The 26,587-nt window shown below is 49.4% G+C and overlaps 2 protein-coding genes across 4 annotated transcripts in view; one reads left to right on the top strand and one right to left on the bottom strand.

The window, feature by feature from the left end:
* Positions 1–10,384, top strand: part of ALDH9A1 (aldehyde dehydrogenase 9 family member A1) — a 30,552-nt gene extending 20,168 nt beyond the window's left edge. Inside the window, exons 11-12 of one of the 2 annotated variants that reach the window (XM_087856093.1) lie at positions 377–490; positions 1,726–10,384. In XM_087856093.1, the coding sequence (XP_087712219.1) occupies positions 377–471 (95 nt within the window). In that variant the 3' untranslated portion in view covers positions 472–490; positions 1,726–10,384. Of the gene's footprint in view, positions 1–376; positions 1,097–1,725 lie in introns of those variants that run through there. The other variant, XM_045809673.2, reaches the window with a different exon arrangement.
* MGST3 (microsomal glutathione S-transferase 3) lies at positions 6,127–26,315 on the bottom strand. 2 transcript variants are annotated; one of them, XM_045809674.2, is made up of 6 exons: positions 26,158–26,315; positions 11,982–12,105; positions 9,859–9,932; positions 9,228–9,285; positions 7,067–7,139; positions 6,127–6,382 (listed from the first exon to the last, which is right to left on the bottom strand). In XM_045809674.2, exons 2-6 carry the CDS (start codon positions 12,096–12,098, stop codon positions 6,246–6,248), a joined length of 459 nt encoding a protein of 152 aa, XP_045665630.2. In that variant the 5' UTR covers positions 12,099–12,105; positions 26,158–26,315; the 3' UTR covers positions 6,127–6,245. The 2 variants fall into 2 exon arrangements, with proteins under 2 accessions (XP_045665630.2, XP_045665631.2); XM_045809675.2 differs by lacking the exon at positions 26,158–26,315 and adding an exon at positions 25,534–25,627.
* Between the last annotated feature and the right edge of the window lie 272 nt (positions 26,316–26,587).

The raw sequence follows: 26,587 nt of genomic DNA, 5'->3' as shown, positions 1-26,587 counted from the left end.
ACGACCTGAGCTGAAATCAAGAGTCGGACGCTCCACCGACGGAGCCACCCAGGCGCCCCAAGTTAGCACCAACTTTCAGAGGCGTCCGGCGATTATTGTAGAGACTGCTCTTACACTGGATAGGAAAGCCTGAACATTTTCAGATCTCAACCCAGAACAGAAATGAGATGTGGATATTCCCCTGTCCCCGCCTCGCAGGCCGGTGGGTCACTTTTGCCCGTGCCTGGCTCCATAGCTGGTACGTGCAGTTGAGGACTTCCTCCCAAACCTTGTCGGTTCTGTGTCCCTCCCCCCGCTGGGGTCCACCGGGCCCGTCCTTGACGGTCACCGTGACTTTCAGTCCCACGGCTCATCGTCACCCCGCTCTCCCTTTCAGGGTTCGGCAGAGAGAATGGCCGCGTGACAATCGAGTACTATTCACAGCTGAAGACTGTGTGTGTGGAGATGGGGGATGTGGAATCTGCTTTTTGAGAACGTGCGGCGTGGCCAGGTGTGGAGCGAGGACTGGGTCGCGGGGGAGGCCGTGCAGCGGCCGTCCTTTCCAATCCCGGAACTGTGTCTTTCAGGATAAGAGAAAGGCTCAGTGTTCTTCATGTCTCAGTCCCCTTCCTCATTGAAAATGTGCCCAAGTGCCTTTTAGCTACTAATCAAGAAAGTTGTGATTGCGCTCTAAGCAGATGTCTGTGAAATCTGTAACACCCTTCTGGAGAACAGGGAGAGGGACCAGGATTCTGCTTCTCTCACAGGTCTGACCCGCTGACAATGCCCAGTCTCTGGCTTGCTTCAAAGAACTCGTTCCTGGTTAGGTTCCCGGTGGGATCGGTAGAGACGTTTTCCTGCTCATGGACATTTTTAAGCTCTGAGCCCTTGTCATTCCATTGAGAAAGCCGACGGTCGGGATCGAGATGACAGGGTCACATTCTGCGTGATGGTTACCTTGCCAGAGGAGGCCTTTTGTTTCCACTCGGCGCTGGTGGAGAAAATGGGTCTCCAGCCCTTGCACGACAGACAGCCTGCTCTCTTTTTAAATACACAGGCCAGCCATATGCTACGGCAGCACACCGAAATGCAATAAATCACACTGTTAACCCTTTCAGCTTCGCGTTTTGGAACGAAGCCCATCTCCAGGGAATGCTAGTCCACAGAATAGGGCTGAAGTTCAATGTGTAAGGCCGGGGATTTGTCCTTTGCACTCGGGAACAAGGATGGGCTTTCGTTGCTGTCATGAATGCTTATGGTCCGTGGGAACTTGTAGGCTCTGTGCCCTTCCCCATTCTGACACGCAGTGCCTGTGTTTGCAGGGCTGTCAGATCACGGCGACTTCTCAGCCCGTCGCAGGGGTCCTCACCCTGCCCCTTTCTCTGCCTTTTAGGGAAATAGTTTATGTCCGTTAGCTGCACGAGTCAGGGTTGGCCAGAGACACAGTACCACAGAAGAGAATAAGGGAACAGGGAGGTAGAAATAAGAGAAGATTTACTGTAAGAATCGGCTCACATGATCTTGGAGGCTGAGAAGGGCCCCAGTCTGCCATCTGCAAGCTGGAGACCGGGAAGTCTGGTGACGTGGTTCTGTCCAAGGCTGAGGCCCGAAAACCAAGGGGGCAGAGGGTACAAGTCTGAGGCAAGGCCGGAGAACCAAGAGCGCTGGTGTGCGAGGGCAGAAGATGGATGTCCCTGCTCAGGCAGAGATCGAACTCCCCTCTTCTCCATCTTTTTGTCTGTCTAGGCCCTGAATAGACTGAGCGATGCCCACCCACCCCGGGGAGAGCCATCTGCTTCCCTCAGTTCACGAATTCAATTGCTGATAACTTCTGGAAACCTCCTCGCAGGCACAGCCAGAAACCATGTTTGACCAGCCGTCTGGGCATCCCTTAGCCCAGTCGGGTTGGCGCACGGAAGGAACCAGCGCGGTAGCTGATTTAGCCATCGGGGTGAGGGAGGTCCTCCTCACGGGGCCCGCATCTAAGTGTATCAGGATGGGTAAACACCGCAGTGTTGGGGGATGAGGACAACTGCACCCGCCTCTCGGGTGTTTATTTGCACAGAAGGCAAGTAGGAGCCGCCCCAGAGAAGACAGATTTCGCTGTTCCTTTAGAGGGAAAGCAGCAGGGGAGGGGGAACCAGTGTTGGAATCCCCGCTGTGTCCCCACTGCTACATCTTCACTCCGTCCTCCCGCTAAACAGAAGCGAGATACTAGCCCTGATGTTCAGAAGAAGAAACCGAATCAGAGAGGCCGGGTGGCTGGGACTTCAATTCTCGTGCTTCCTGCTATCCTTCCCTGGTCCTGGAACTTAAATGCTGTGTGCTGGGCTCCTGGGACTGCAATAACATGTGACCACAGACCTAGAGACCTGAAGTCCTAGGTGCTTTCCAGGCGTTGGCGGGGCCCCACTCCCTCCGGAGGCTGCAGGACAGAATCCTTTCCCTTGCCTCATCCAGCGTGCAGAGCGACCCTTGCATCCCTGGCTCATGATCCCTTCCTCTGTCTCTAAGGCCAACAGCTTAGCATCTTCAGCTCCCCCTGCTGCCCTCTTACAAGGACTCGTGTGACGGCATTTAGGGCCCACGGAGCGTCCGTCGTCATCCCTCAGCTCCAGCTTCTTCTTCACATCTGCAGTCTCTTCCTGCCTTGGAAGGGAACTTCCACAGGTTCCGGAATTTGGATTGGGGGCAGTGTTCTTCAGCTGCCCCAGCCCGCACCGTCCACCGTGCCTGCCAGGATGCCACCAGCTATGGTCCTTCACACGTCTACCAGACAGTATTATGTACAAAAGACGCTTCAGGAAACACTGACTTAACCAGGAGGCCAGGCCTTCCTCTGATTTGGAAGAAGTTAGGTCCTCTAGCGAAATTCTCTTGGACTCCTCGTCTTCGTCTTTTTTCTCTGAGGTTATTTTGATTCCCTTTTTGAAAGTTATGCAGAAGAGCCCCCTTCTTTCTCCCTCCCTGTCTCATCTTCTCTTCCAGGGGTGACTACTGTTTCTCTCCTAAGATTTTCTTAAAGGGAGTAACTGCAAACTAACCCTGTCTCCTGATGCCTATATGAGCTGTTGCTTGTAAGACAGTGGCCAGTCCAGTCCAAGGGTCCTTTTGCCCAGTTCAGGAGTTCCTTAGCCATTTGTTTTAGAATGGAAAATGGAGCTTTTCTCAAGATGGAGGCTCTCATGTCCAGAAGTTTTATACAATTCAGAAATGCAAACTCTCAAAGCCAGAACTGTCAGGCCCTGGGCTCATGGGAAGTGCTGTTTGCATAAGTGAATGGATCAGAGGGGCTGGGTTAGCCTTGCTCCTCACAGTGGCCCAGCGACCAGCAGCGTCTGCTTGTTAGACCCCCGGAATCTCTGTCCCTCCTCAGACCTGAGGATCAGGATTTGCATTTTAACAAGACCCCTAGGGGATTCTTAGGCACAGTAGTTGGCCAAACTCTGTGCTTAGAGCAATGGTTCTCAACTTTGGCCACACAGAAGTGCCCAGAGAGAGCTTTAAAGATATGGAGATTCTAATTTAGCTGATCTGGGGTATGGCCTGGTCATCTGGATTCTTGAGGTCCCCGCCAAGCTGAACTCAGCAGACAGGCTGAGAACCACTGCTGCCTGAGTATGGTAGCCACTAGCAACGTGTGGCTGCTTACATTTAATTAAGATTAAGTAATTCAGGTTTTTACTTGCTTTAGCCACATGTCAGGTACTTAATGCCGCACATGGGGAGTGGGGACCGTATTGGACAATGCCCATGTCCAGTCTTCCCATGGTGTCAGAAAGTTCTGTTGGACGGTGCTGCCTACAAGGGAAGGACCCAAGACATTGTTCAGTTTTCGAGTGAGCTAGGAGACCACCTTTGGGGGCAAGTGCTGGGAGGGAGGAAGAGGGGAGTGGGGCAAACCCTGGAGCAGGGGCTCCTTAGAAGCAAAGAGGGTAGTAGGTCACTGGTTGCTGACTCCTGATGCATGAAGCTTCACCAGCAGGTGGCGCTGCGCTCCCCACACCTTGTGGTGGAACCGGAGCTGGTCTGGGGTGCACGGGGCGTGTGCTGTCGTTTGATCCTCAGGAACTTTCTAGGGTAAGTGTTATCCTTATCCCCAGTCTACACCTGGGGGAACTTAGGCTTAGGGAGGCTAATAAACCTGCCCAAGTGACACAGCTCCCGGGCAGGGAGTCCCCCGCGGTACTATGTGGAGTAATTAGACGCGCGTGGTTCTCTAGTTTCCATCTACAGCAAAGCCCAGAGTGTGTTTCTCTACGGAACCAAACCGCCTGTGGAACATACACTGTCAAACTAGCCGTGAGTGCGGGACTTACACCACCTTTGGAATTGATCAGAAAGTAGCTTGTCAAACACGGTTCTCTTCTATGGCAGGGGTCTACACACTGCAATCGGCCAAGCCCTGAGTGGGGGGCCTGGGGAAATGGAAAGGCACAGCTCTGGGTTCCCCCCTCAGTCACAGCATCGTTTCATGTGGTGGGGTTCCTTCTAAAACCTCTTCGAGCCCATTCTGTAGTAGCAAAATGACAAAGACGGATCACACGACTTTGAAAAGCATCCCGTCCAGACTCCCAACAAAGGTGAAAATGCCACGTCGTCCCCAGGCCGTCCCTGTGCCGCCTCCCTGACGCCCAGACTGTGTGATGAGAAAGGAAACCACGACCGTTCCCTAACCTGAGGTGCACTTATGAGAAAATAAGCACAAGAAACAAAAACCAAAAAAAATCATAACCCCAGCCTATTATAAAGTCTTTATTTTTTTCAAGTCTGGACCAAAAACACCAATCATCACCACCATCATTTTATAAAGGGTATTTTATTTTTTAATTTTTATGAAGATTTTGAGAGAGAGAGCACAAGCAAGGGGAGGGGCAGGCAGAGGGAGAAGCAGGCCCCCACTGAGCAGAGAGCCCAATGTGGGGCTCCATCCCAGGACCCTGGGACCATGACCCAAGCTGAAGGCAGACGCCCAACCAACTGAGCCACCCAGGTGCCCCAAAGGACATTTTAATATAAAAAAAAGAATGCAAGTTAAAACTTTATGAAAACAGTCATTTCCCTTCTTTTGCTCCATGCTGGGGCAAACATCTCATGACACTACGGTAGAGTGTATACCGCTGGCCTCCAGGTGGTCATGTGGCCACGGCTGACCATGTCCAGTTGCTGAGCAGAGCATTTCCAGCCTTAGGTGATGGAGGAGTACAGTGGGAAAAGCATGGATTTTAGAGTCGGACCTGGGTGCAGACACCATCTCTCATCCTCACAGGCCAGTGAGCGCTTGAAATGTGATGAGAACAGCTACAGAACGGATTTGTACTTACGTTTTACTCATTTGAATGTAAACAGCCGTATGTGGCTCGTGGCTACTGTACTAAGCAGCACGGGTGTAGACGCTGCCCTTCTGTGAATGGAGTTCACGGCCACATTCACTCGGGGGCAGCCCTCTCAGTCTGCCAGCCAGCATCCTTCTCCAGGTCATCGAACCTGTTTAGTTTTCCACATTTTGTTGCTAAGGTGTCCTTCCCCATTTGGACCTATGCAATCAGATCTTTGTATCTCTATTAAGTTTTATAATCTTAAATTTAGTTTGTAACTTTAGCTTTTAAGCAATAGAAGCAATCTTTAAAATTTTTTAATTTTTATTTATTTACTTACCTTATTTATTTATTTATTTAGAGAGTGGGGGGACAGAGGGAAAGGGAGAGAAACTTAAGCAGGCTCCATGCAGAGCACAGAGCCAGATGTGAGGCTTGATCTCACAACCCCGCTCATGACCTCTGAGCCAAAATCAAGAGTTGGATACTTAACCAACTGAGCCATCCAGGTACCCTTCTATCTTGCTAAAGATAGAAGCAATCTTTAATAGAAATTTAAAAAAAAATCCTTGTTGTTACCATATGTCTTAACAGCAAATGGTAAGATAATCTTATATCCCAACTCAGGCTAAAAGAGTTTCCTTCCTCGGGCCCCAGGTTTTCACGGCTGTGGTACGGTTATGAACATACTACCACAGTCAGACGTTTCTACAGTTTCACCGAAGTAAACACCGCTGGCAGGTGAGGAAGAGGCTCAGTATCCATCACCTTTCCCATCTAGTAGGAACAGGTTACTTCTTTTAGATAAAGACTCAAATCAGCAACAGAGTCAGGTTTAGGTATGAGGCTAATGCCAGGTAAGTTTTTATTATATTTAGAAAAAAAAAATAACAGAAAATAAAAGTCAGTCGCTCAAAATGAATGAGTTTTTGAACACCCTGTAATTCTTCAGTGGCAGCATTTGGACCCACCGCCCAAGCCAGTTTTAACCCAGCCAAGATGCTGGAAAGCAGAGCACACCGTCGTGCCCATGAGGCCAATGAGGGCTACGGAGCCCAGGGCTCCCCGATTCCGCTTGCTGGGCTCTGAAACAGGAGAAAGAGCAGAGGTGACTAGCGGTGCCAGAAGGACAATGCCGTCAACATCCACAATCCATTCTAGCAAGGCATCTGGGGTCGCACATCAGACCACCTGGCCTGAAGAGTTCAGCCAACGTTGGCCTCAAGCTGTATGTCCCATACTGCATGCCACGAAATGTGGCACGATAGTATTAGTTGGACCTTAAGAGAATTAGGGGATGATAATTAGAGCAACTTTGCTCCAGGACCTTTGGGAGTGCTCCCCCGCTTTCAAGAGGTAAATACAGCCAAAACAGTCTTTCTCCCCCTCTTTCTCAGGCACACCATTCCTAGTAGGGAATTAGGAGCAGGCGCTCCGGAGTCAGGCTGCCCGGGTTTAAATCCTGGCTTCCTAGTTCACAGTAGCAGCTCTGAGCCTCAGTCTCCCATCTGTAAAATAGGACAGATGGTCTACATTATAGAACTGCTGTCAGGTTAAACAGCAGACACCAGGGTCTTAGAGCAGCAACTGACACATAGAAAATGCTCGGTAAAAATAAGTTCCAAAGGTTAGTAGAGAGAAGGAAGATACCAGACCTTTCACCTAAATATCAAGTTACTTCCCCTTTTCTTAAAGCCCTGCTAAGAAGAAAAATATAGTAGCATGGGGTTTTCGATCTGTTTCCTTGGCAGACGTCACTAGGTACTCACCTCCTGTGTAGTAACCATAAGCATAGAGAACTCGTCCAACAATCCAGGCCAAGCCCAGGCCAGAAGCTATACGCTAGAATAAAAAGGCTAGGTTAAAACTGGCATTCCAGAAACAGGCAGGTCTTCATTAACATCTAGGGTTGATGACACAGTGTTTAACCAAAACTTCCATGGATACGGTAAAATGCTCCACCACCCAAGTCAGGGTACAGGTATGTTACTTGTCTCAGAAAAATCAAAGATCTGTGATTCTTCCATGAACTGCTCTGGATGGGGGAAATGAGGGCTGGCCTTCCACGTGCATGGGGTGGAAGGAACCTCCTGGCTTGCCCTGGGGAACTCACGTGTGGGCGCACAAGAGAGGGAGAGGCAGGCCAGGGGGTCGAAGGGTAAGCCCCAAGAGGAAACGGACCCCAAGGCAGGACTGGCAGAGAAGCCTGGTTGCCTCAATGGGCCTGTCACTGCATCTCTCAGTAAGGCTCCCCCGCAACGCCTCCTGGGAGGGGCTCAAAGCAGGCTGTGCTGCGGCCCGCACTTGGGTTGAGGGGCTCCGCTAGAGAAAGTGGGCTGTGTGTGTCATGTTTCCACCCCAGAATACGTGGTCTTGGAGGGAGAAGTCTTCCCCTTCCCATGACCCTTGAGAAGAGAGTAAAACTTAGGCAAGAGGACAAGTCCTATGTGAGAACCCTCCTGGGGTGACCTGTTTGGTCAAAAGGAGTCGGGAGAGAAGGGGGGGTGTGGGCGTGTGAAACATCGTGCTCTGTCTCCGTGTGCCTTCGCAGTTCACAGGGGGTAAGGATAGTACTTCAGATTTTTGTGTTTGTTTAGTTGATTTGGGGTAAGGTTAGCGATCAGGTGTGTGAAACCCAGGCCCATAAGTCACTACCTGCAACCTGGTCTCTAGCAGGCCATGCTTGCTGTAATTTGCATAGTTACCACCAAACCTAGGAACAACATTGATGCTTGTCCCCAGAGTAGTTCTTGGAGTATTTTAGAGAACTAAGCACAGGAATGGGGTCTAGGGAAGACAGACAGGAAAGGGGATGGGGGCGGACATCAGGGGAGGCCTAACTAGGGAGACCGGCCAGTCTAGTCGCTTGCTAGCATTGGGGACCCACAGAGGCACAAGAAAGAACTATGTTCTCTGAGACATCAGCAGATGTTTCTTTGAAAAAAATAGGACTTCAAGGTCACGAACTACAGATGTGCCATTCTGGCTGCTTAGAACGAAGCACGAGGCCCTTTAGCTACAGAGCAGAGGCTCAGGTGAGGCTGGGAGCCAGAAACACGAAGTGTCAGCACTCTGCTCAGAACTCAGCTGAGGGGAAGCTGGCCCCTGAAAAGCAGACACTTCTGTCCAAGGCAGGACCCAACTGGCACCCAATCCGGCTTACCTCAACACACTTTGTTTAGGTAACGTACAGTGCAGACCACCTCTCCGGCCCACGAGGTCATCATGGCCTACCAGGCCCTGCGGTCTCCCCCCGCCTCCTGCTCCCCACGGGAGCCGCGCTGCCCTTCTCGCTGTTCGACACACCACACGGGCTCCCGCCTCAGGGCCTTGCCCTCGCGCCTCCCCCGAAGACGTCTGACCACCTGCAGCACCTGCTCCCTCACCTTCTTTAACTTTGCCTCGTTGTCACGCCAGCAGCCGGCACAATCCTCACCTGACCTCCCCACGCACAACAGTCTCCCGACCCGGGACTCCCTTTCCACCCGCCCTGCTGTGTTTTCCTCCCTGGCACGCATCACGTCTAGCGCTAACAGTCTGTGACCCCAAGTAAGAGTAACCCAGGTGGTCTTGGCCTGTTTTGTTCACCGCTGTAACCTCAGGCGATCTGTCAATGTCTGACTGTGGCACGTGAGAAAATTCTGGACATGAACCTTCCAGGAGCAGACAGACCTGGGTTCAAGTTCTGATTCTTCTACTCTGTGTGTCGCTATTTGTCCCTGGGACAGTTACATAGTATCCATGAGGCTTCTCCTGATCTCTCAAAAATGGGAAAGTTCTACCTATTTTAAAGGACTCTGTAACAAGTAATGGAATGACATGCTTTTAAATGGACATTGAAGACGTTCATAAAGGTCCATTTCCCGCTTTCCTCCCTAACAGCTCAGTGAACTAAATCCCAACAGATGAAAACCCCCTGGAAACACTTACCGGGTGGTAAACACCTCCAACAGCTAGGAAAAATAAGAAGGGAGGATACACTTCCAACCTGGAATAGACAGAGAGCTTTTTTTAAAAAGTGCCCCACTGGCGTGTGTCTCCGTGAAACAAAGAGCCACTTACGCTCTCACTTGCTGAGTTAGACCCTTGAGAGTAAAACTAAGCACTGAGAGCAGGGAGAAGCCCCACCACCAGGATGCACCCTCTTTTCTCTGCACGGGATCAAAGGTAACTCAGAACACGCTGAGCAAAAGTCCGCAGCTCTAACATGCGGACAGGGAAGGTGGTGGCGAATTCGAGTAGATTCCCTTCCAGAGCTCACAGCTGCTCCCTCCCCAGAGCTGGGACATTCAGTCTCAGCTTAGACAGGGCACCTTGCAAATGCTGTCAAAGGCCCACACACCTTGAAAGGCATTTTTGAAAAGATTATCCAGAACCCCACTATTCTAACAACTGAATATTCAATCTGTCCACAGACATATTTGTTATGACCCTTTTACGGAGGAGCCCGTGATCATCGTCCCAGCTGCTCTTCAGCCAACGGGGTACTAAAGGCCGGGGTGCTGAGCAGAAAATGCACCCTCTGCAGACATCCCCAGCTCCCTGCGGGGCCAACACTCACGTGTTCTGGTGGGCGCGCTGAATGCAGTTGAAAAGGTGCCCGTTTTCAGGGTCCGTGCTGTACATGGTAGGGTACTGTGAAAACAATGGGATACTGTGGATCAAATGGTCAAGAGCAGCATTCAGTGTTGAGTTACAGTCAACCTTAAAGATAATCTATCCTCAAGCATCTTCTACTTCACCCTTGACAGATGATCACTTTCTGCTTCAATATTTGCAGTGACAAGGGTCTCAACTCTCAGAAGCAGATTCAATGTACTTGTTAAAATCCAGTCCTAAGAATGTACGTCTGTGCCACAGTTGCACAAGGGAGGGAGGCAGCACGCGCCAGACCCCGTCCGTGCCCTTGACATTGAGCCATGACTGCTGGATTCCCGATGCATCACAAAGACACCACAGGGAAACAGCTCCTTCCCAAGAGTTATCAGACACCACAACCTTCTAAGATTTTCCTTAATGGGAGAACAGAAATTGAGGGTGTGAGAATTTTAATGGACGCGTCCATTTAAAAAAAAAAAAAAGGAAAATCAATATGAAAACTTAAAAAGAACCTCTAGTCAGAGAGTCTAATTATAAGTTGCCAAACAGAAACAGACATTTAAATTTGCTCAGTAATTAATCTCTTGTAGACAGCTGGAATGAAAAGAAGCATTTAATAGACCTCCTTCTTAGGTCTAACGTCTAAGCCCAGGCTGACCTCAGCACCACACGTTTCTTCTTTACTTGAGAAGCAGGAAATCACCTTATGATATTGTTTTTAAAGTGGCACACCAGGGGAGACTTGCCATTTACCTCTACTTAGTTAATTTTATTACTTATTTTTAAAAATCCAAGTATAATTGACATACATTGTATTAGTTTCAGGTGTATAACACAATGATTATGTTGTGAAATGATCACTACAATAAGTCTAGTTACCATAGTTGCAGAGTTCTTTTCTTTTGATGAGAATATTTAAGATTTGCTCTCTTAGCAACTTTCAAATTTACTATAGAATAATTAATTATAGCTGCCATGCTGTACCCTGCAGCTTTTTTTGGTTTAGATTCCACATATAAGTGAGATCACACAATATTTATCTTTCTCTGTCTGACTTGTATCACTTAGCATAATGCCCTCAAGGTCCATTGATATCGTCATAAATTGCCAGATTTCATTCTTTTCTGTGGCTGAGTAGTATTCCATCCTAGATATATACCACTTCTCCTTTATCCACTCATCCACTGATGGACACTAGGTTACTTCCATGTCCTGGCTATTGTAAACAGTGCTGCAACGAACATGGGGTGCACGTTATCTGAGTTAGTGTTTTCATTTTCTTTGGATAAATACCCAGAAGTGGAACTGCTGATTCATACAGTAGTTCTATTTTTAATTTCTTGAGGCCCCTCCATTGTTTTTCATAGTGGCCGCACCAATTCACATTCCCACCAACAGTGTGTTCCCTTTTCTCCCCATCTTCGCCAGCTGTGGTTATTTCTGGTCTTTTTCATCATAGCCATGCCCCACCAGGTGTGAGGTGGGGGCTCACTGTGGGTTTGATCTGCATGTCCCTGATGATGAGTGACAGTGAGCACCTTTTCATGTCCCTGTTGGCCATTTGTATGCAGTCTTTAGAAAAACGATGTGCAGGTCCTCTGCCCAGTTTTAAATTCGGTCTTTTTTTTTTTTTTTTTTTTTACTATTGAGTTGTACGAATTATATATTTTGGATATTAACCCCTTATCAGACGTATGATTTGCAGATTCTTCCTCCCACGCCGTAGGCCGTGCTGTTCGTTTTCTCGGCAGCTGCCTTTGCTGCAGGGCAGTTTCTGGTTTGATGTGGTCCTGCTTTTTTACCCCTCGTTAGAAAATAACACTCTTCCTGGCACCTAGCTCCAGCCCAGGGCCATTCTGTTCTCGCCCCAGCACAGCTGGTCTTTCCACGGAAGAGACCACATGAAAACAAGACGGACATTGCTCCCCAGCAGGGCCCCCCATCTCGTGCCTTCTTCCTGCCCGAAAGGGGCAGCACTTCGAGTAGCTGCGGTTCTCAGACTGCCAGCGCTGACCTCCAGCTCTCACCTCTCCTTCCACGACTGAAAACAAGGTCTCGCCTTAACAAATCTAGGTTCCCACTCACCTCCACTTTGTACTTCTTTCGGGCCTTGGCAACGTTGACGGCTAGATGAGCCACCATGATGAAGCTGGCAGCGCCGGTCAGAACCACGAACCCATACTCCTTAGAGAGGACAGCCATGCTGGCCCTGCGGAAAGAGGACGACGTTAGGCACCCACGGGAGGAGGCCTGCAGCTCGGCGCTGCACTACCTGCCAAGGTCTAGCTACAGATCAAAGAGGTGCGAGTAAACAAGATGTTCCTAGGACGCAGACCACATGCTGTATCACACAACAGCATCGAGCCGTCACTCAAGCATGCGATGTACACTCAGGAAAGTACACGATCGTGTCACGTGTCCTCTCCCGATGAGCACCACGCTTACAAGGTAGCTTCACCACCGCAGTGCGTACTGCCGGAGAGGGACACAGCTGCTTAAAAACCACACTTTTGAAAAAAAGGTTAACTGGCAAAATCCTAAAGGATATATTAGAGAGAGAGAGAGACACGGAGGAGAGAGGTAGGGAGAGAGGAAAGGAGAAAGAAAGGGAGAGAGGGAGGGAGGGAGAGGGAAGCAGGATATGAACAGTAAGTATACAGTGATTCCAAGTTTTTTGTGTGCGTGTGTCTGTTGGCATGGCGGGGGGCTGGGGGGACACGAGGGCAGCCCCTTGGGACTCGCTTTAGCCCTGGGGCACATACTGGCTTAGCAGCAGGTAGGAGACCGAGTTCTAGTGCTCTGAAAACAGAGCTTGGCTCTAGAGCCTATCACGCTGCCAAGAGCCCCGGCTCTGTGTAGCTCGCGGGAGCCAGGGTGCTCATCAAATCCTCACTTCAGCACGAGCCCCAGGACGTGATCGGATGCCTGCAACTTATTCTGCAATGCATCAAGCAATGACAAGACAAACAGAGCAAAACGTTAATTATGGAAACCAGGGGGTGGCTATAGGGATGTCAGTATATGATTCTTCCAACTTTTCTGTATATTTGAAAAATGTCATCATAAAATGGAGAATAAGCAAACCTCAGCATTTTTCACTGTTCTACCATTTCAGCTCTTTTAGCGACTGTTCTGCCCCCAGCAGGAAAGAAAAGAGGAGCAACAGACTGGCCAGCAAGGAGAAAAGAACTTGGCAGGTGGGAGGAAGCCCTTGTCATCTCATGGTAGGATCAGTGCTGCCCCTCCAACCGCTTTGAGCTTTGGTCACCGGACAGGTGAGGCAGGCGGGACACGGAGCCATAGCCCCCGTGCTCCCTGAGATTACTGCCTGCCCACTGTCAGCGAGGCTGCCGCAGGCGAGCAGCTCCCGTGTATGTTCTGCATTTGCTTTAGAATGACCACCCCTGCCATCTGGCTCCCTGCAATCTGTCCTATAAGCCCAGGAGGGCTCCCCTGCCCCCAAGTGTTTCTCGTTGCCCTCGCCAGCAACCCAGCAAGATGGACCATCCCTATTTCCAAAGAGTACCCGGAGGGTAAGGCCCATTCCCAGAGTCCAAAATAGAAGGCCCCAGAACTGGGATTCCCATTTAGATTCCAGTCTGGTTCCCATGTCCCCTTTTAATCCCACTTGGAAATGGAGAGCTTCACTGATGCTGGGGTCATAGCGCTTTTCTCACTGTGGAATTTGGGGCCAGAAAGCAGCTCAGTTCTTTAAAAGTATGCTTCCCTTAGGTCTCAAAAAGGACATACAAGGCTGAAGTCCTAAAGTCTGCCCCCTGCCCCCTCCCGATCCACAGTAATTCTCCCCAGTTTCCCCTTCTCCATTCTTCACCCTGAGCTGCATCCCAGGCTGCCCAGCCCACCTCGCCCAGTTTGGAAGGGGACACACTGCAAAGGGCTGGTGCCGTGACTCAGCACAGGACTGGCCTCCTGGCCACTCTCTCCTCACTGTCAGGTACGGCTGCAGAAAGCAGGCAGTCTGTGGCTGCCCTCCAAACCTCTCTGCCCTCGTTCCCTTCTAGAATTAGTTGCTTCCTGAAATGTCCAAAATCAGCTCAGGGAGGTAGTAGTTATTGAGACAAAAATACAGGGGGAATTCTGAGCACCTCTTTGAAAATAGCAATGACTGAGCCATCCAACCTATCTGATGTCCTTGGAGCTCAACAACGTTTGGCTATACAGGTCATTTAAAATGAAGCCGTCACTCACTCTGTCAGAAGCCACCTGTTTAAGGACAGTCAATCAACCATACTTGGCTTAGGTCAAGGTTTACAAGTCGAGAGAGTCCTAGAGTGAGAGCCCACCTCCAGACCCCAGCCATGCTCCCCGGCAGCATGGGGTCACCCTGTGTTTGTGTAGCACTTTTCAGCTCCCTTTTCACCCTCACAATAATCCCATTAGCTTCACTTCACAGAAAAGGAAACGGAGGCTCAAGTAGAAGAAAGCAGAGCTAAGGCCAGAGCAAGTTTCAGAAGTCTTCCCCAAACACCCAGGCACAGGCAACATGGCTTAGTCACTGCCCTTGGTTTTTCTGGTTTGTCCGGGCTTGGGGTAGGAGAAGCAAAGTGGCCAAACACCTCTTGAATAGATGTTCCTGTTGCAGGCAATGAACACTCAGGTGACTGCTAAAAAATTTACAATCTGAAATTAATGGTTACTACTGAGCTCCTCTTCCAAGGTATATACGCAATCTGGGAGGTTAAACCTGTTAGACAATCACACTCTAGTGAGAGTTACCCTTCTCCCACTTTGCTACAGTGATGGGTATTAGGGAAAAGGACTCTGCCTATGGGCAAGCAGAGCCAGGAACAACAAGTACCTTTGAAGGGCAGAGAATTTACAGTAAGGGGACCCAGAGTCCGGTGCTAGAGTGGGCGGTTTGCAAAAGACCGCATAGCTAGCCGTGGGAAAGCAAGTGTGCTCAGATGGGGGGGGGGAGTGCCTACCTCCCTGAGCCTCTACCTGCAGAAGCCTGGACACACCCGCAGAGGCGCTAGAACAAAGCCCAGGAAGCCGCCTGTAGGACGGGTAGGACAGCCCTCCTTGACCCCCTTGCACTCCCCACAAATGAGGAGTCCTGCTTCAAACACCATAGCAGTCAGCACTGCCCGGCTGGTGTGATCAGCGCTAAACCAGAGACAGCAGCCAGTGACAGCAGCTGCTAAGCTCCCACGGGGGTGACTGCGTTTGTCCGGCATCCTCCGCGCCAAGCACAGAGTGTGCCTACAGACACCTGTGGAATAAACGAAGCAAGCCGCCGCCACTCCAGGTGCTTTCGGAACTGACACCTCCGACTGACAGAATGCTTGTCGCCTGGCACCATGCCCAGCATAAAGTGGTCGCCTAAGCGATTTAAGTTCCCTTTTGTTCCCCCAAAAGTATCTACTGAAAACCTTTGAAGCAGAGAAAGAGGAGGTCAGAACACAGAAAAAAGCTCTGTCACCAGAGCTATTGAAAGCCTAAATCCAACAGGGACTGGAAAATGGTTAAGACTTGTCCTTTCAGGAGAGAATCAGCTTAATTCAGTCAGCGATCTGAAAAAAAACAAAACAAAACCCTTATCATTTGCTGAGTCCTTCTGTTCCGAGGAATCCAGTGCAAGCACGCTCCCACCCCTTAAAGATCGGCCTTTGTGGGCTCGGGTGCAGGTGTGTGCACTGGTTAAGGGGAGGCAGCGCAAGGGACCGAGGCCAAGCCCTGGCAGCCACAGCCACACCCGAGGCTGTCCCAGCCCTGGAGCTAGGAGATAGCTTCCCGGCCACAGGCTTCCTCACGTCTGGTACGAGCACCCACTGGGCTGCACACCACGTTTTGTTGATTATATACCTGCTTTGTGTCACCAGCAACCCTTCTATGACCCAAGAAGATCAAGTGGTCTTGGGGGTGGGAGTCTGTCCTAGACCAAAGTCTTCGACATGGTGCCACACACGGCATGTGGTCTAATAGCCCCTTTGCCGCTCAACTTCCAAAGCAGAATCCTCTGAAACCCCCCTCGCTGTATAATGGCATTTGTTCATCGTCACAGTGTTTTCGAGGCTGGTCACACTCCAGCTGTATACATGAGAAGTTATAATTTGTATAAATAGAAATGTATTTGGGTACCTATTTAAAAGCACCTAGTTTGCACTATTGCACAGTGGTGGGAAAGTGTACAATAGAACCATCTGGAGAACAGCCCAACAACAGTAAGATTCTTTACATCATTCATACCTGCTAATTCATTAATTCCACTGGGAAGCTAGCGGGAGGGAGTAACAGAAACTCGACAGCATTTGGTTCAAAGACATTCACTTGAGTGCCACTTAGGACAGCAACACAGAAACGGCACAATGGCCAAGCAAAGAGGACTAATTAAATAAACAGTGCACCCATAAAACAGAATATTGTATAACCATTAAAAATGGTGTGCACACAATTAAAGATGTTGAAACGGGCTTCACATATAGCATGTTAGGTTAAAAAATTTCAAAAAGTCTATATTGTATATATATGTATAATCTTAGTTTTCTCTGTAATAGAAAAAATTTAAAAAGAAAATATCAAAATCATAAACACAATTATTTCTAGACAGGTGATTTGTAGACTTTCCTTTGTACTTTTCTATCATTTCCACAATGAGCAGATATATACCAAAAAACCACACGGAAAGTGGCCTGACAAGGGTTAGGAATTGAGAAATCAGGGGAATAGGCAATATTCTGCGATGGAACCAAACAGTCACATGTGAATTCCAGCCTGAATCCCGTCACTCATCTGCTCTGTGCTCTTTGCAGCTACGGATGCAGTTCTGGAAGGACACTGAGCTCAGAACCTGGTTCTCACACTTCCTAGCTGCGTGTCCTTGGGAAAATTCCTCCACGTTGTTTCAGCAGCCTCAGCCTCCTTATTTTTTACATGGAGACATCGGTGGTACCCCCCCCGCCCTGTGGTTGTTGGCTGTCGCGAGAAGAAACGGGGACGCTGTGTATTAGCGCACAGCACGATGCCTCACAGCACTCAGTAAATGTTCTGGAGCGGGTTATATGATGTGTGTTAATGCGAACCGTCTCTGCCCTGATTCAATTATAAAAGGGGATGTTTGAATGAATGATAATATACATTTAAGAATTTATCATTTAGAATTGCTATTTTAACATAGCAAACTTAGAACTATATATATTCACTTCTTTTTCTGAACTCTTAGCCAGCTGTGTCAAAGTATCTGAAAAGCAGGAGTATTCAGGAGGAAGCACGTTTCCAGTGCTGACCACGGAAATCGGTGAACTGCAGTCATTGAACACCCCGCCCCCACCCCACTGCGGTCCAAGTTGGGGGTGAGTGTGCATTCACTTGCTTATTCAAGTTTACTGAGCACCTGCTGGGTACCACCCACTGCGCCCCTGCTGGAGATGAACAGCCCAGACTTTGGTCCCTGGCCTCACAAGGCTTATGTTCTTCTATTGGGGGAAACAGGCAAACAAATAAACACACACCCAATTCCAGATTTCTCCCCTAAATAGCCATGATGAGAAACTGGGTACAAACATACCCTACAAAATGAAAGTGAATGTATGGGGGAAGGCAGAAATAGGACAGAAGGGTTTCTGTTCTCCCCTCCCTTCTTAGTAGTTGCAGGGGTATATGCTTTCAGTTAACTGTTTCCTGGCCGTCTTGAGTCTTGAGATGAGTCAAGATAGTTTGGTTGAAAGGATATTAAATTGAAGGTTTAAAAGAAACTAGATTTTGTATTTAATTTAATTTCCTGTCACTTATTTAAGAATAGAGATTTTTTTTTTAAAAGATTTTATTTATTTGACAGAGAGAGGGACAGCCAGCGAGAGAGGGAACACAAGCAGGGGGAGTGGGAGAAGGAGAAGCAGGCTCCCAGTGGAGGAGCCTGATGTGGGGCTTGATCCCAGGACTCCGGGATCATGCCCTGAGCCGAAGGCAGACGCTTAACGACTGAGCCACCCAGGTGCCCCTTAAGAATAGAGATCTTTTTGGAAATGTTTTTACTTCTAGTAGACTTGAACACTCTTTTATGATTTGTCTTCTCCTGTTGGAAAGGTCCGCAGGAGTGGAGACAGCAGGAATCCTGGAGTCGGATGGATGTGTGTCTAGACACTGCCTCTGTACGGAGCTTGGGAATATTACCTAATTTCTCTACAAAATAGGAGAATACTAACTACTGACTTCGCAGGATGATTTGAGGAATTAAAGGAAATAAACTAGAGGCGCCTGGGTGGTGGTCAGGTAAGCATCTCACTCTTGGTTTTGGCTCGGGTCATGATCTCAGGACGTGAGATCGAGCCCGGGGGCCAGGCTCCATGCTCAGTGGGGAGTCTGCTTGGATTCTCTTCCCCTCCCCTCTCCCTCTGCTCCTCCTCCCACATGCTCTTTCTCACTCTAAAATAGATAAATGAATCCTTAAAACAACAACAACAACAACAACAAAGGAAATAAACTAGATAAGCATCTGGTATGAACACTTAATAAACGTTGGCCCAGGGCCGCCTGGGTGGCACGGCGGTTAAGCGTCTGCCTTCGGCTCAGGGCGTGATCCCAGCGTTATGGGATCGAGCCCCACATCAGGCTCCTCCGCTGTGACCCTGCTTCTTCCTCTCCCACTCCCCCTGCTTGTGTTCCCTCTCTCACTGGCTGTCTCTATCTCTGTCAAATAAATAAATAAAATCTTAAAAAAAATAAACGTTCACCCAAATACAAAGACATATTGTAAATACTGGTAAGCGTGCTTGTCTGCCCACGTCAGTCTTATTTCCTAAATAAGAAGATACCGATTTCCCTACAAATCAATAAGGCGCTAACTCAGGAATTAGTTCCAATTCTGTCTGAAAGAGATTCAAATTTGGCAAAAGGCCGGCCGACTTAGATTCCCAGTGTGGACAGCATAGTGTGTCTGAGAGGGAGTTAGTTTTCTAGTGTGGACAGCATTGTGTGTCCGAGAACACTTAATTCACTCATTTGACCACAACATGAAAGCACTTATTGTACGCCAGGCGCTGCTGAGCGGTGGGGGACAGAGTAGTGGACAGGACGGGGTCCCCATCCTTAAGGCACTGACATTCTAATGAGGACAGAAGACAAATAACAAACACGCCAAGGTGTCAGCTAACACTCCAACAGCAATTGTACAGCAGTATAAACATGAAAGAAATGTATGATACATTCACACTTATACAATGTCCTGTATCAACTGTATCTCAGTAACATCAGAAGACCTTGCTGGGGCGACACTTACACTGACACAGAATGAGGAGGAAACAGCCGCACAACATTCTGGGGCAGAGAATATTCAGGTCAGAGTACACAGCACGTGCAAAGGCCCTAGGTGAGGAAAAGCCTGGCACACTCGCGGGACAGAAGGGCAGCTGGTGTGGCTGGGCCCCCGAGGTTGGTGGGAGCACCAGGAGACAGGGTGAGGGAGGACAGACCCAGATCACGAGAGAGGCTTTACCGGCCAAGTATCAGTCAGTACTTGCCGCCTCTCCCTCCAGGGACTAAGGAGAGAGGCAGAGAGGAGGAAAAGGTGCAACAATGTTACGCATTAGTAGCGGAAGCGTCACTCCCAAAGGGAAAGGTGTACAGCTGAGCAAGCAAGCACCACCGTTAACCCGGACAGCCCTCTGGGTGGACGCAACTCTTACACGTGGAGAGAGCGTTCAAGGTCGAAGGGAGCAGGATCAGCACAGACCCCAGACGTGAGGAAGAAAGCGCTCCAAAGAGGAACCAGGGACACTTCCACCAAGATGCACGAACAGACCAAGAATATGCTCTGGCTTTGGTGAGAGGGGCCCTCTGACAGCCGGGTTTCAGGGGAAATGGGAGACGGTGGAAGCCCTGTGCCGAGGGTTAAGACACAGGCGGGCTGTGTCTCAGCGCGACCTCCTGCATCAGGTAACAATCCCACGGCGATCCCATGTGGTAGTTACCATTATCCCCGTTTGACAGAGGAGAAAACTGAGGCAAAAGGAGTTCAGCAACTTGTCTAAGGCCCCATAGCTAGGGAGTGCAGAGCTGGGGTCTGAACATAAGCAGACGGACCCCCAGGTCTAGCTAGCTCCTTGCTACCACATCACCCTGCGGGGTTTGCCCTTTACCCAGGAGTCAGATTACTCCTTCTCCCAGCACAGGGCAGGGAGCAACAAGGAGAAACACCTTTGCAAAACTCCAGCTCCGAGGCAGGACCGGAGCTGCACCCTGGGAGCAAAGAGGGGGGGCGGACAGAGCCGGGGCACGAGAGCCCAGGAGAAGGGAGACAGCTGGATCCGTGATCTACATACAGGATCGTGTCATCTGCAGAAGACAGTTTTACTTTTTTTTTTTTTTTAAGATTTTATTTATTTATTTGACAGAGAGGCAGCGAGAGAGGGAACACAGCAGGGGGAGTGGGAGAGAGAGAAGCAGGCTTCCCACTGAACAGGGAGCCCGATGCGGGGCTCGATCTCAGAATGCTGGGATCATGACCTGAGCCAAAGGCAGACACTTAATGACTGAGCCACCCAGGCGCCCCCAGTTTTACTTCTTTTTCATCATGAATGCCTTGTACTTCTTTTTCTTGCTTGATCATCAACTCCTGCTTCTGCCACCACTGGCCTTATCTCACTGGGGCAGGGTTTCCTTCAGTTCCAGCGACTACCCAGAACACATCCTGAGCCACATTCATCAGAATACCCCTGGGGTGAAGCACTCCTTCACTACTTGTTCAAGTCTCTCTCGGCTGCCAGCAGGAACTCCCCAGGGCACAATCAACGTTGCACAAATGGAGTAAAGGCAGGCTTTATAGATTTGAGCACTTGCCTCCAATGATCACTTCTGAGCCATGAAGTGACATCAACTTAATCTTTTACTAAATGAAATCAATCGGATTTTTTAAGGGAGAAAGGATTTCACCTTTCAGCTTTCTCTTTGCCCTCAAACAAGCAGATAAAAAGCCAAGCTGGACAGTGGTCACCCCCTACTTCCACCTGCAAGATTGTTCTCCTCAAATCCTCCTGCAGTTTTGCAGCGGTGTCCTTTTTTACACACCCAGGAATGGGACAATGATAAAGCACTCACAGACTGACCTGCAGCCATCCCCGACGTTTCGTTAAAATTCTTATTTGGCTCCCTGTGCTACTTATCCAACCTTCCTTATACATGGTTCCTTATTTTACGAGGCAAAACCCACCATTTTCATGAACCTTAACACAAGGATGGTCACTTACACGGCTGATCTGATCATCCCAAATGGACTTCTGTGAGTCTCCCAACACGGAGGTGGTTCAGAAAACACTGAGGTTGTGTCGGGTGTCTACTTAGCCTGTTTACGGCACCCCAGGGCAGCTGCCCAGCCTCACTTCTGCCTCTAGCTGTTTCTACAAATGAATGGTCCCCACAGTCATCTCAGGCAGGGCACTGACCCTCACGAACCCATGCAGAGGGAAGACGCACAAAAGTAGTTCCCTGTTTCCACGATAGGAGAGAAAAAAGAACCACAGGATTTCTTTGTGTCCATCCTACATTTCAAAATGCCAGTTCCGGCCACTTCTCCTTTTTTTTGAAGATTTTATTTATTTGAGAGAGAGAGCGCGCGGGCACACACAAGTGGGGCAGAGGCAGAGGGAGAAGCAGGCTCCCCGCTGAGCAGGCAGCCCAGTGCCAGGCTCAATCCCAGGACCCCGGGATCATGACCTGAGCCGAAGGCAGACGCTTCACCGACTGAGCCACCCAGGCACCCTGACAGCTAGATTTTTTAAAAAGTGCGTGGACATTTAAGAGAAGAAATAACAACCCAGGTGAGGAAGAATGACTGCTCCCCACCATCGCATTGCACATTTGGCAACCATCTCCCCAAGGGCTGAAAGTGAAAAGTTAGCTGAATAGGATACCGTTATTCATCCAGCACCCGATCATGAACTCAGTGAGGCCAACAGCAGAGGCAGGTCGGAGACCGGTCCTTCCCCGGTGCCTCACATCCTTTGATTCCTCATCTATGTTCCTGGCAGAACATTTGGAAAGTAGAAGCTAACGGTTAGAAGGGCAGAGGATCTGTCCCTTTAAGAGATCAATGTGTTATAATCCAAACGTATTCAGCTTTATAGATTCTTTCTCCCTATCCCTCCCGCTCGTGCTCTCTCAAAAATACATACATACATACATACATACATACATACATACATAAATTCAAGTTTCCCATGTTGTTTGAATTCCAGCACTTTGGTGAACCGACAGGGCTGCAAACAATGAGTACCTCCCTGCACGCACGGGCTGGGAGCGCGGGAGGGCGGCCCCAGCATGATGCTCGAGTTCATCGGAACAGTTCTGCCGGAATGGAACTGAGTCTCCCCCGGAAAAAACTGGTCATTCAGCTCCTCAAGATACTAGGAAGAGTAGCCTGTAACAAGACAGAACAAATCCTACGTTCCTCTGCTGGGGTGACGACAAACGTTCCCAGTTTCCTGACACAAAAGGCTCTATGGGGTGAGAGGTGCGCGGGCACCGCACCTAGAAGTCGGGGCCGTGCTGGGCCATCTGCAGCAGAGGTCCCACGGGATGTGATCCCAGCGACAGGCCGCAGGACATTTCCCCGTGGTCTGAAGGCACCCACCTCAGCGGGCAGAAGAAAGAATGAGGAGAAGCCACGGGATGCAGAAGAAAATAAAATCGCCTAACAATTCATTAAATGGAGCCGATCTGCAATCAATGCACGACAAACCATTTCACCTAAATGGAGCGCTTGCCTGAAGTCCACACCTACCACCTTCTTCAGTATTGCTTTGGGGCACGGTTCCTTCCCTGAGTTATGCCCCACTCCACGCCGGGCACCACGCGAGGTGGCGAGGTGCGCAGGGCTCCGATGGCAATCCAGACTGACAGCGGAGGTCCTGATCCTCCAGAAGACACAGAGATGTGGAGGGAGACAACCCAGGAGGGCCATGAAGCAGGACAGTAGCAGACTGAGAGAAGGGCTCCGAAAGACATCAAGTGATGTGGGAGACAGACACAGGGAGAGAAAACAGCGAGGACACAGGAGCCAGGAAAGGACTTCGCTTGTGTAAGGAAGAGAAAGGACACCAGTGTGTCTGAGGGTATAGAGTGGATGGGTAGGTGTAGTGATACAGACTATAGAGTGGTAGGAGAAATCAATTATTAGTAGTAATACCTACTATTGGCCTGTCTTATTTATTACATGTCACTGTTCTAAGTAGCTCACCAGATTAACTGCTCACAGCATCCCTATGATATCTTATTACTTCTATTTTGCAGATGAGGAAATGAGCATCAGAGAGGTTAAGTCATCTGCCCAAGGTCACACAGCCATCACAGAGGAGGCCTGGACTCACACACAGCGAGACAGCCGGGCTCCAGAGTCTATGCTTTCGACGCTTGCTTCTACCGCGTCTTAATGAGATTGGAGAGCAAGTGTGACCACACCTGACCTCTTTTGGAATTTTTCTATCTCCCCAAACTCTCTCCTGAGCATAAAATATATTAATAGGAATAGACAGCTAATAATTAACTCCAAGCCTGTGACTGATTAAAGCCTAAGAACGTTCTAATTGGAAGGAAAAAAAAAAAAAAAAACTTGGAAAAGGTCCAAAAAGTAACTTATTTTAAAATTTCTTTTCATGAGTGTCAGCACTGCAGTAAGACTTTTAAGAGGTGAGATTCCAGGAAGGAAAAACTTCCTCCAGTCTTTCAGGTGTACGGGTTTGCAAGGAGCAAAGCAACACAGAAATTGGCTTTTCTTCTCATATCATGATTTCCACATAACCTGTGCCTTAACTGGCATTACAGAGGAACTGAAGGTCATGGGGAAACAAAGCCCTGACTTCCACAAGAGGAAAACAAAAATCTCAAATGAGTCACAGTGACACCACTTGGATTTTCCATCGCAAGAAATGTGGGCAGACTGTAGTTAATTCTTAGCAGCTGCTGTCCTCACCAGGGTATCAGACATTCTGGATGAAGGAACCCCCAGGGTTGCCTGAATCAGGGGTCCAACTCTTTGTGCCTGTCTGTACTTAGGATGAAGCCAAGCCAAAACCATTCACGTTGCTTTGGCTGGAGAAATTAAAATACCACTTAATTAAAAAAAAAAAGTGAACTAAGGCATCAAAGTATTAGAACATGACTTTCAGTGAATGAACTGGTCAACTGTGGCAAGAACTCAGAGGGTCAACAGGGGGACTTCCAGTCCCAAATATGCAATCCTTAAAGGTATTTGCAAGTGTTGTTTGGAAGGTTGTGCAATTTTCCCATCTCCTCATTGATGTTTTTCCTCCTCATAAAGATAGGTAGGTAGGTAGACACCGTGAGAGAGAGTAAGGGAAACAGGAATTCTCTTGTACATAGCAGTATCCTAGCTGGTAACTGCTGAATTCTTCCTTTTTAGGAGGATGGTATACTCATAAGTAGTATTAATGAATTCAACTGCATAAACTGTAGCATTATGTGGAATCTTTTAAAAAACATTGCTTAAAAATACTAAATGGTTCATGGTCAATTGTGGTTGGCAACTATATGCTGAATACAGATTCAGAATATTGAAATATTAAATAGGGAACAATAGGTTTAAATACAGTTAACTGTACAGTAGGCACTAAATTGCATTTTGACAGCTTGATTTGTCATCCACTTCACTGCAGATCGCTCCAGACATGCTTTTCAGCACATCTCTGGATAATGGGGTAAATAAAGCCTCTCCTTGTTGTATGTTCGCTCCCTTTGCTGTCCTTCAGGTTAGGAAATCTCCTTTCATGGCTGTCTCTTCAGGACTCTAGGCCAACAGGAGGAAGTCTAAATTAGGGGGAAGACTGCCCTTTTCCCGTTCTGTCCCTTACTCTAAGGAAGCCCCTCGTGTACACTTTCTATAGCGGGCTACAGTGATCTTTCTAGTATATCTGTTTTATATATAGTAACATCAGTTCAGGAAAAACAAATTGCTTGACAAAGTTTTCTATTTCTGTAACATTGTGTCAGGACGGAAGCTTAACTGAACGTCTTCCCAGGGGTAAAAGGATTTCTTTGGATTTGAGAGGTTAGTTTTATCTAACTTGGTTAAATTTAACTCCTGTGAGAATAAATATTCTTGATCCCCTGACCAGAATACTATGCTATTATTATTGAATTCACTGAACTAGAACATAGCCTTGTAACTCTGACCGATAACCCTGGGTGCTTCCCACAAACTGCAGGCTCTCGGTGATCCACAGATTTCTCAGGAGAAGCCCTTGCTGCAGCTCCCACGCACAGAGGAATCTCAAATCTGCAGCAGTTCCACGGGACCACGCCTAGGTCCACAGCACCCGCAGAGCCATTGGTCCGCACAGCAGTAAGTGTCCTTCCTTCCGGGACTCTCTTTCTCCAGTTGAAGCGATTAAAGCCCCAGCTCTGTCACTCCTTTCCTACCCACCCTCGTCTCAGCGCTTCCTTCACCTCCTGTTCCACACTCACTTGTCCCGTACGCTACACAGCAGCTCCTGAACTCCCGGTCGGAAAGGAAAGTAATAGCAGAAACCACAACTTAGGAGAATGACTCACCAGAGTCTCCCGCCCCTTCCACCGCCCAGCAGCTGCCCCCCGCAGGGGCCCCGGGGCTCCCTGCAGTGACACAGATAAGGAGAAAAATGCTCTGAAATCCAAAGCAGAACCTTACTTTGAGAGTCCTCCTCCCCTGCGGAGTCTCCTGCTCTCGGGCCGAGGTAGGAAATGACCCACGGAAGGGTTCCGGTACCGACGGAGAAACCTTTCTATGAGGCAGCAGGAAAACAAACACAATTCCCTGGGAGGTTCTCCCAGACGGTTCCTAGCAACACATCCGCAGCAGGCGCAGGGCTTCCAGGGCACTTGTTACCGATCGGGCCTGCACCGTCCACCGCCCTGCAGCGTCCCGCCCGCCCATCTCTGCACCACAGCTGCACTTGGCAAAGTCGGGTGGGCTCTGGGAGGCAGAAACAAGGAGCTCGGGTCTGCACGGCCCGGGGACAGGAGGAGAGGAAGGGAAGGCACTTAAGTGTTGACCTTGAGAGTCTCCCTGAGTTACAGATGGCGAGGTGGGCCCCATTTCAACGCTCCAAACCCACTCCATCAGGGGGAGGATGCAGGGCAGGTGGAGGGCAAAGGGGATGGAAAGGTAGACAGAAGTGTACAGACCAGAAAGAGGAAAGGGAGCGCATCCCTAGTCAACCCGGGATGGCAGAGGTAGGGGTGGTGCCTAGCGCTGGAGCAGAAGTGCCCCGAGAGCCGGCACTCCGCGTTGCCCGTAGATGCGGGGGCTCACCTGGATCACCTTCGCTCGGCTGGTGCAGACCACAGCTTTGCAGGGAAGCGAGGATGCCGCGCCCTTGGCCACTGGCAGGGCGGGGCGTGGCCCGGATGAGGGTCAGCCCCCGCCCGTGCAGCGCGAGACCACGCCCCCACGCCGGGACACCCCGCAGCTGGGATGTGCCATGTGAGGGGTTCTGCCAGTCACTGTTTGGTGGTTAGGCCGCGGAGACTGAATTTTCTTCCTTCTCCCGGCTCTCCACACGTTACGCTTCCTACTCCCAAATCCATGTATCAGCCCCCTTCCGTAAATACCTCTGTGGCCGTCTTCCTAAATTATCCCAGTCAATTCATACTTTTCGGATTGGGTTTGCAGAACAGTAGCGCGTCAATAATTTGTCCTTAGGAGGGCCACCGTAGCTTGCTCCTAGGCGCGTGCGCGGCTT

The sequence above is a fragment of the Ursus americanus genome, chromosome 2 (assembly GCF_024610735.1).
Source record: "Ursus americanus isolate L20-20 chromosome 2, mUrsAme1.1.p, whole genome shotgun sequence".
NCBI classification, from domain to species: domain Eukaryota; kingdom Metazoa; phylum Chordata; class Mammalia; order Carnivora; family Ursidae; genus Ursus; species Ursus americanus.
This window is presented reverse-complemented; position numbering and strand designations above follow the sequence as displayed.

Coding starts and splice junctions, on each gene's coding strand:
- MGST3 (XM_045809674.2), bottom strand. CDS start 12,098: ATGGCTGTCCTCTCTAAGGAGTATGGGTTCGTGGTTCTGACCGGCGCT. Junction 9,286..9,858: donor CAGCGCGCCCACCAGAACAC/GTGAGTGTTGGC, acceptor TGTCTATTCCAG/GTTGGAAGTGTATCCTCCCT. Junction 7,140..9,227: donor TTGGAGGTGTTTACCACCCG/GTAAGTGTTTCC, acceptor TTTTTATTCTAG/CGTATAGCTTCTGGCCTGGG.